The sequence below is a fragment of the Platalea leucorodia genome (assembly GCF_965183815.1).
Source record: "Platalea leucorodia genome assembly, chromosome: 18".
Taxonomy (NCBI): domain Eukaryota; kingdom Metazoa; phylum Chordata; class Aves; order Pelecaniformes; family Threskiornithidae; genus Platalea; species Platalea leucorodia.
This window is the reverse complement of record NC_138840.1, coordinates 8,154,694-8,163,593: the sequence shown is the minus strand read 5'-3', so window position 1 is coordinate 8,163,593 and position 8,900 is coordinate 8,154,694. Positions and strand designations below refer to the sequence as shown.

At 60.5% G+C, this 8,900-nt stretch overlaps 1 protein-coding gene across 1 annotated transcript; it reads left to right on the top strand.

Annotated features, from left to right (window-relative positions):
• Positions 1-2,578: 2,578 nt before the first annotated feature.
• YARS1 (tyrosyl-tRNA synthetase 1) lies at positions 2,579-8,115 on the top strand. The gene is made up of 14 exons (XM_082329414.1): positions 2,579-2,655; positions 2,778-2,842; positions 3,155-3,301; positions 3,409-3,584; positions 3,819-3,948; positions 4,293-4,373; positions 4,698-4,790; positions 4,993-5,128; positions 5,339-5,424; positions 5,904-6,039; positions 6,420-6,514; positions 6,651-6,844; positions 6,982-7,123; positions 7,385-8,115. Exons 1-14 carry the CDS (start codon positions 2,640-2,642, stop codon positions 7,493-7,495), a joined length of 1,608 nt encoding a protein of 535 aa, XP_082185540.1. The 5' UTR covers positions 2,579-2,639; the 3' UTR covers positions 7,496-8,115.
• Positions 8,116-8,900: the final 785 nt, after the last annotated feature.

The window sequence follows — 8,900 nt, the reverse complement described above, 5'->3', positions numbered from 1 at the left end:
GTTGCTGTCGGTTCCTGTGTCTCAGTGACCCTGTGCCTTCTGCTTGCAGCTCTAGAGGCCTGTTCTGAAGCTCATCTGATCCTGGTGCCCTTTGATCAGCCCTTTCAGAAAAGAAATCAGCAGGAGTCAGCTCCAGCCTGCCAGCAAAAGACATCTTAAATAAAAGACACTCGTCTGTTTTCCAAAGATGCAGTAATATAACGGGGAAGGCAAAAACACGAGCTGAGGCACAACAATTTTAACTCCCTGGTCTCCGTGACCTCTACTCCCGACCATTTTAGGTCTTAACAACACGTAACAAAAACCAGTCCCTCATTCCCTGAGTGTTCTCAGGTTGTTTGGCTTTATCAAGCAGGACTAATACAGCCCCCAATCATCAACACAGTCTGTACCATCTCCTCCAAAGCTGCTGTAAATCAGTCATCCTACCACCAGCCACCAGTATTCGCAAATTACATTCTTTACGACCTTACATTTAAAGTACAGAGCACACTTTAGGTATTAAATGAAGCCTCACAGGCCCTCCCAGTCTCCCAACCCCCACCTCCGTCCTTCAAAGATACTAAACAAATAAAAAGTCTTTTTCGGGTTAGGAAAAACTGAGCAACGGAAGAGCAACCGTGAGGAGGCTAAAAGGACATTCAGCAGCATATTAGTCACTAACACACTCATAGAACATGCATATGATAATAAGAGATCAGAAGATAAAGAACCTTCCTGTCAAATTCAATAGTTTAAAAGTATTCACAAACAAACCCCGTTTTCCTCTTAGTGAGGACTCACACTAACAGGAATCTTTTGACCTGAAAGCCCTGCATTTGACTCTCACCCAGCAGGAGAATCTGGACTAAGGAAAGGTATTTCCTGTCCTCTTTGACAACAGATTTGAAGGAATAGCTTTTGTCTTTCCGTTGGTTTGACTACCTACTGCTTTCAAAAAGGGGGGGGCTACCTACTGCAGGAACAAAACCCAGGCAGTTCTGCTGCTTCCTCATCATTCTGTCCAAATAATAAAAATCAGCACTTTCAGAATAATGCTGTAACCACACTGAAGAAAGAAAATACCTTGGGAATCACCTACGTACATACAGAACCTATACAAGAACATATGGAGTCACGGGCAGTCCTCACTAGGCAGTACTTGCCTGGAGTCCTGCAATTTAGCTACAAGTGCTCCAGTGCTTCAAGGAGAAACAAAAGGCAAATAAAACCAAATTAAAGTGGATTTAGCCCTACAGAGTGTAGCAGTCTGATAATCTAGCTCCTAACCAGTAAGGACTTGAAAGAGAAGCAAACATTTCAAGCCTTTTTTCTGGAACTGGCTTACAAAAGGCACATTTGGAGATGTTGACGTGCTCAGCTTGCCGGCAAGGAAATGGTTTCTTTACTGCTGTGACCTTCCCAATTCATCTAACTGCAACCTGCGCCGGGTCTGCACTTTCAGCCCGACATCAACTGATCCTGGAAGCAGAACTAGGGTAACTATGTGACTGATTATGCATGAGCCCAGAGCGAGAACCCCGCCATTCCCCACAGAAGTGTGTTGAATTCAGGGGCTGTTCAAGGATTTACACCAGGGTAATGCTCGGTAACAGTTTAAATGGTTCTTAAACTGATATAAGACGAGGCTGCCTGCTGCCACCCTCTCACCAGCACTGGTGCTTGTGTGGTCAGGCCACGCTGGAGCCAGCTCACCCCAACTGCAAAAGCACCAGCCACGGATGGGCCATGCTCCTAGGGGCTGCCAAAGGAAGGCTCTTCGGACAGTTACACATGCTTTACGTGGGTTTCTAGCACAGCCTCAGTAAATAATGAGATCAAAAGACAAAAGCTACTGAGAAATACAGCTCTGCCAAGGTTCGTGGACTGGCCTCTTTGCCCGCTCCACTCCCCGCAGCCAGCCACAGCCCTCGCAGGGCTGCACTGCTCCAGGATCTGCTCCCTGAGGAGAGAACGGGGAGCAGGGGGCACCTGCTAGAGAAAACGATCCCGGCCCACGGGGTAACACTGCCATCAGCCCCGTGATCTGCTCGCCACAGGAGGCATCTTCTCTGAAAAAAGCAAAATCTGGAGCCGTGCCGGTCCTGCTCTCACCTCACCCGAGAGCAGAGGCAAAAGCAGCCTCTCACCCCCGCAGCTCCCTGACCTCGCCCTCTCTCAGTCACGGATCTCCTCGCACCCGCTACGGGCCTACCCCTTACCCCAGCGGCCACGTCCCAGAGCCCCAGCCCTCGGGCACGGCCCCAGCCCGCCCCCGGCTCCTCCTCCCGGCCAGGCCCGGCCCGGCCCGGCCCTCCCAGGCGCCGTGTGTCCCCCCGAGCCCCGACCCGGGAACGGGAGTTAAAAAAAACCAAATAAACAAACAAACAAACAAAAAAAAAACAAACAAAAAGCTGTAATAGAACAAGCGAGCGGCCGGGGCGTGGCGGCGGAACAGGCCGCGCTGCGCTCACCCGCCGCCATCTTAACGGCGCGGGCGGCCCGGCCCCGCCCCGCCCCGCGCGAGGCGCCTCCTCATTGGCGGAGCCCGGCCCCGCCCCAACGCCCGGCGCGCGCCCCGCCTCCTCCTCATCGGCAGCTCGGCGCTCGGGCGGCGGAAGTGACGTCCAGGCGCGGCAGGCGAGCGCCGAGCGGAGCTGATGCAACCGGGGGAAGGTTGGTTGGGCCGGGCCGGGCCGGGCCGGGCCGGGGGAACCGGGGCGGCCTCGGGACGGGGCCGGGCTCCGGAGGGCTCCGGGGGGTCGGTCCCTCTGGTAACGCTGTCTCGTTCCCTGCAGCCGCCGCCATGGAGCCCGCGCCCGGCCCGCAGGAGAAGTATCACCTCATCACCCGGAACCTGCAGGTGCTGGGGGAGGATCGGGGCCGGGGCAGGCCGGCACGGGGGGATCGGGGCCGGGGCAGGCCGGCACGGGGGGATCGGGGCCGGGGCAGGCCGGCACGGGGGGGATCGGGGCCGGGGCAGGTCCTGGGCGTAGCGGAGGGGGCCCGGATCAGCCTCCGGACCCGGCAGGAGCCCCGGGGACACGCAGGGTGGGCCAGAGCCTGGGCACGGCTCGGGGGCTCGGCCGTTCGGTGGGACGTTGTCCTGCCCACGTCCTCCCCCAGCGTGTTCCCGGGGAGGCTCAGCCGTGCCGGGTGGCTTGGTGCTCCACAGGAGGTGCTGGGGGAGGATAAGCTCATGGCCATCCTGAAGGAGAGAGAGTTGAAGATCTACTGGGGGACCGCCACCACGGGCAAGCCACACGTGGCCTACTTCGTGCCCATGTCCAAGATCGCAGACTTCCTGAAGGCAGGGTGTGAGGTAGGTGGCCAGGCCGGGAGCTCGGACCCCGCAGGACTTTGTCACCACACTGGTGGGTGAGAACATGCAGTTCCCCTGAGCACTGACTCTGTCCCCCTCCGCACTAGGTGACGATACTCTTTGCTGACCTCCATGCTTACCTAGACAACATGAAGGCCCCCTGGGAGCTGCTGGAGTTGCGCACCCGCTATTACGAGAACGTGATCAAAGCCATGCTGGAGAGCATTGGGGTGCCCCTGGAAAAGCTGAAGTTCGTCCGGGGCACTGACTACCAGCTCAGCAAGTGAGTCCTGGGGCACCTGGTCCTCTCGGGAAGGAAGAGCCCAACCTGGGGCTCTGTTTTTCCTGAGTTCACCCCATTCCTGAGCCTGCTCCCAGGCACTGTCATTCAGGGAACAAAGCGAAGGTGCCTCCAGGCCTTGGCTCCTCTTGGATGTGGCCAGAACCAGTGTTTACATGGAGCAGCTCTAAAAGATGCCGCCCGCCCCGGTGCTAACAGCGCTGTCCCTTCCCACAGGGAGTACACGCTGGACGTGTACCGCCTCTCGTCCGTGGTGACGCAGCACGACGCCAAGAAGGCGGGAGCGGAGGTGGTGAAGCAGGTGGAGCACCCCTTGCTGAGCGGTTTGCTCTACCCGGGCCTGCAGGTGCGTGGCGAGGCAGGTCGGCAGAGCCTCTTGGCTGGGGAGGTGCTGGGCGAAGCCAGGACTGCAGGGACGCGTGAGGCTGAACGCCGTGGTCGTTACACCGCACCTCAAAATTACACCTGGCAGCAGCACAAAGCATAACCCGAGCACAGAGCTGCTTTTGCAGCGACTCCGGCCAGCTGCAGGGCAGCCGGCGGTCCGGAGAGCTCCCGTCCTTCCCAGCGCGGGAGGGCCCTGGCAGAGGCTGGGCAGATCCTGGGGGCTGGGCAGGACCTCCAAAGGCTGAGCACAGCCAGAGCGTGGAGCCTTGGGTGAGTCTAAAGGCTGTGGGTGTCTCTCTGCAGGCCCTGGACGAGGAGTACCTCAAGGTCGACGCACAGTTTGGAGGAGTTGATCAGAGGAAGATATTCACCTTTGCAGAGAAGGTGGGGAACGGGGATGTTTCTGAGCCCCCTGTGATGCTGATGCCTGGCTCAGGGCTCGAACACTCGCTAATCCGTTGGGAGAAGGGTGTCTGTGATTTCGGTTGGCACCACAGTGCCCTTCACAGCTCCTGCTGTTGCTCTCGGGGTCTGTAAGGCTTTGGTGTCCTGCCACCCCTCCCTGGCTGTGGCTGTCAGCGCCCTGGGAACTCGCGATAGCTTTCTGGGTCCCCAAGTTATCTGGAGCCAGGAGCAAATGGGGATTGTGAGTTAAAGCTGATCTTCAGAAGAGGATTGTCCGTGACTTGCTTCCTTGCTTTTTCCCAGTACCTTCCTTCCCTGGGCTATGCCAAGCGCGTCCATTTGATGAACCCGATGGTTCCCGGTCTGACAGGCAGCAAAATGAGCTCGTCAGAAGAGGTTGGTCCCTGAACGGTGGCTGTGGGCAGGGGTTCTGCGGGGGGACGGGTTAACGGCTGGGGGCGGAGAGGCTGCACCCCAAGAGAAGGTGACTTCTCTCTGCTCACACTGGGGTCTAAGAAGAAGCTGCAGCAACTCCAGCATGAGTCATCTCTTTTGGGCAAGAGGCTGGGTAAAGGGCTGCGGAAATCTCTTCCTGCAGGACTCAAAGATTGACCTTCTGGACCGCAAGGAGGATGTGAAGAAGAAGTTGAAGAAGGCTTTCTGCGAGCCAGGGAATGTGGAGAACAATGGTGTCCTCTCCTTCATCAAGCACGTCCTCTTTCCCCTCAAGTCAGGTGAGGGGCTCACCACGCTCGGGCGCTGGGGATAAGAGGAGGGGATGGGAGCGTGTCCCCCCCGAAGCAGGCTGCCCCTGAGCGTCCCCTCCCCAGCCCCTGCTGCGGTCCCCCTTGGCTCTTGGGCTAAGTGGGACGGGTGGTTTACCTGCCTGAGCAGGGGGTGAGTCTCCACTTGGGTTAATCTGAGCCTTAAAATCTGTATTGCAGAGTTTGTGGTTCTGCGAGAAGAAAAATGGGGAGGAAACAAAACCTACACAGCCTATGAGGCCCTGGAGAAGGACTTTGCTGAGCAGGTGAGTGCCGGGAGGGACTGAACCCTCTCCCTGAGGCTCCCGAGAGCAAGCTGGGAGGCTCTGAGCAGCAGTGGGAGATGGAAATCTGCACTGGGGGAAAATGAGGAGCAGAGCGTGGCCCAGTGGCTGCAGGGTGGCAGGGTGCTCCCAGCCCGGAGAGCCCGAAGGTGAGGGGATGGGTGAAGGATGTGGGGGCACCAGCTGTCCCGGTGCAGGACAGAACCACGCTGGCCACATCCTGGAACAGAGCAGCAGTTTAACTGTTTTCAGCTGTTCCCAGCTGATGCCGCAAGCAAAAGTGTGCAGAAGAGGGGCTTTGTTTTCCGAGGGGGAATCAGACCAAGCGCTGGGGTTCATCTCCCCGCCCTGTGTGGTCTCCAGTTCCTATCTCTCTGGACTCAGATCAGTGACACGAATTCTGCTGCTCCCCGTGCCCTGGAGGAAACCATGCAGGAACCCGTCTGTTTGTCGCGATACAGGTCGTGCATCCCGGAGACCTGAAGAACTCGGTGGAAGTGGCCCTGAACAAACTGCTTGACCCCATCAGAGAGAAATTCAACAGCCCGGAACTGAAGAAGCTGACCAACGCAGCGTATCCCAACCCGTCCAAAGCCAGTAAGGAGGCGCTGGGAGCTCGGGGAAGTGGGGCCCTGGCCATGCGGAGCTGGGTGGGAGGGAGTCCCTCCAGGGGCTGAGGTTAGAGAGAAGTTCTGAAACTTCAGTCTCGGGAGCAGCCCCAGAGAGCATTGGGAAGGGTGAGGAAAGGTCAATGCCAGGGGTGTTTGCCTGCCCCGGAGAGGACAGGTGCCAGCGTGCTTCTCTGGTGCTTGAGAGGCCGGCAAAGCGGAGGAGGGACTGTGCTCTGTGGTATAGAGACAAGCAGGGAACTCAGCAGGCCCCAGGGCCAGCATCTGGGGGTCACTGTGTGCTCCCCAGGGCCTGGCCAGCTCCGTGGGCTTCTGCTGCATGGCACAACTGTTCCCTTTGCACTGCAGAGCCTGCAGAGAAGGGTACCAAGAACTCGGAGCCGGAGAACGTGGTCCCATCCCGGCTGGACATTCGCGTTGGCAAAGTGATCAGTGTGGAAAAGGTGTGGGCGCAGTGGGGCAAGGGGTGTAACCTTCCCTCGTGGTGACATGGGCACTTGGGGGGTGTTTGTGGGGGTCTGCCCCCTTCTCTGCCCCCCAGTCCCCTCCCCTGCTCCTCACCTTGCTTCTGCTTGGCAGCACCCGGATGCCGACAGCCTGTACGTGGAGAAGATCGATGTGGGCGAGCCTGAGCCCCGCACTGTGGTCAGCGGCCTGGTGCAGTTCGTCCCCAAGGAGCAGCTGCAGGACAGGCTGGTGGTGCTGCTTTGCAACCTCAAGCCCCAGAAGATGAGGGGTGTGGAGTCGCAGGGCATGGTGCTGTGTGCCTCCAGGTGAGGGAGGGGGGCGTCGGGGCCGTACCCTTCCAGGGGTGCACTCCAGACCCCCTTCTGCCCCAGAGCCCGGCGGTGCTGGGGGGCAGGTGGGTACCTCCTTGGGGTGACTCTGCTTCCTCTGCACCCCTCCGCAGCGTGGGGGAGCCGCGGCAGGTGGAGCCCCTGGACCCACCGGCCGGGTGCTGCGCTGGGGAACGCGTCTACGTGGAGGGCTACGAGGGCGGGGAGCCCGACGACGAGCTCAAGCCGAAGAAGAAGGTCTTTGAGAAGCTGCAGGTGAGGGGCTGCGTCGGGGGGCCGGGCCACAGCTCTGAGTAGCTGGGGCTCCAGGCATCGAGGGGACAGTGCTTAGGGCCACATAGATGCCACTGTCCCCACCTCTGGGTGACTCCAAATTAGCTATTTGCTGCTCAGTGCCCGTGTTTGCTACTGTCAGCAAAGCCACGGAGGAGACAAACCTCCCCACCGGCCGAGCAAGGCGCCGCTGCCCCGCTGGCAGCCCAGGCCTGACCCTGCCTCCCCTGCTCTGCTCCCCAGGCCGATTTCCGTGTCTCCGAGGACTGCGTCGCCCAGTGGAAGCAGAGAAACTTCCTGACCAAGCTGGGGAGAGTCTCCTGTAAAAGCCTGAAGGGAGGGAGCATCAGCTAACAAGCACCAGAGCCGCTGCTCGCGCCTCCTGCCTGGCCCCCTCCACCACCTCAGCCAGGCTCTCCTCCCCGGTCTCTGCCATCTCCTCCCCAGTGCCCCGAGCCGGGGGCTCAGCCCTGGGGGCTCTGGGACTGAATCTGCAGCCTCCCAGCCGGGGAGCTGCCTCCGACATCCCCCCGGCCCTGGGGCTGCTCAGCCAGCGTCCGTGCCTCGGCTGGGGCCAGCGCTGGGGACCGGCGGTGGCACCACACCTAAGGGACCTGTGTGACTTGTGCCCGTGGCCTCAGGCTCTACGCTGGGGCCATCGGCTCGCTCCCAGTTGTGCCATGGACTGGACGCCCTGCCCGCTGCTCCCGACTGGCGGTGAGGGCAGAAAGGGAAGGCTGCTTGCTCAAACCTGTGTTGCTGCTAACGGAGCTGGGGGCAGCCGCCTGGCAGCCAGGCGGGCCCCGTCCCTGCCTCTGCCCGGGCTCCGTGGCCCCGGGGCTGGGGCCGCTGCTGGTGCTGCTCCCCGGCCCGGAGCCCAGGCAGCACCGCGGGTCTGTCCTCAGCCCGGGGGAGGCCGTGGGGGGCATGGGCCTTAAACACTGACTTGGGAACCATCTGTCTGTCGTAAACCCAAATAAAACGTCGCGCTGACTGCGCCCGGGTGTGTCCGTTTGTCCGGGGAGAGGCGGCTGAGCTGGCAGCCGGCCCCGCGCCTCTGTTTTAGTGCTGCCTGAGCCCCCTGCCCACCCCGTGTGGGCAGCGGTGCCGCGAGCTAGCCCACTCGGCGGCTGTGCCAGCCCCAGAGCTCGACACTGCCGGGAAGCTGCCGCGCGTGGCGAGGCCGTGGCCGTGGCCGTGGCCGTAAACCAGGAAGCACAGGAGGCAGCAAGCTTCGGTCATCGTTTTTACCAGCCAGGTACAGAGCTCTGAGCAGCTACTCGGCGGCAGAGGGTTGGTTTGGTTTGGTTTGGTTTTTTTTTTACAATCAAAGAAATCAAAATGTGACCCGAGTTTACAGAAATACAAATCGAGGCTCTACCCCAGGGCCTGCAGACCAGCTCATGGGGCAGCCAGGCTCCCCCTCCACCCTGCGGCCAGCGGGCAGAGAGCGGTGCTGGCCCAGAGCCCCCTCTTGCCTTTCCACCAAGCGCCGAGGCCCCGGTCCCTCCCAACCAGCACCTCCGTCCCGTCCTGCTGCTCCTGCCCGTGTCCCCCGGGCACTGCCGTGGCCGAAGCCTTCCCCTTCCCTCCAAAGTGCTTCGATTCCTCGCGGGCCCGGCTGGCAGGGAGCAGAGCGGCTCCGGCTCCGGCTCCAGCGTCTTTGGCCCCCGCGCTCCTCTCCGCACGCGCAAAGCAAGCGGCGGCTGGGCAGGGAGGAGGTGCTGGCTCTGGGCACGGGCCTTGAGTCCAGTTTAAA

Bases quoted from the DNA above. Each gene is read 5' to 3' on its own strand.
- YARS1 (XM_082329414.1), top strand. The intron at 3,585-3,818 runs GTGAGTCCTGGG...CCCTTCCCACAG, and splicing joins ACTGACTACCAGCTCAGCAA to GGAGTACACGCTGGACGTGT. The intron at 4,374-4,697 runs GTGGGGAACGGG...GCTTTTTCCCAG, and splicing joins TATTCACCTTTGCAGAGAAG to TACCTTCCTTCCCTGGGCTA.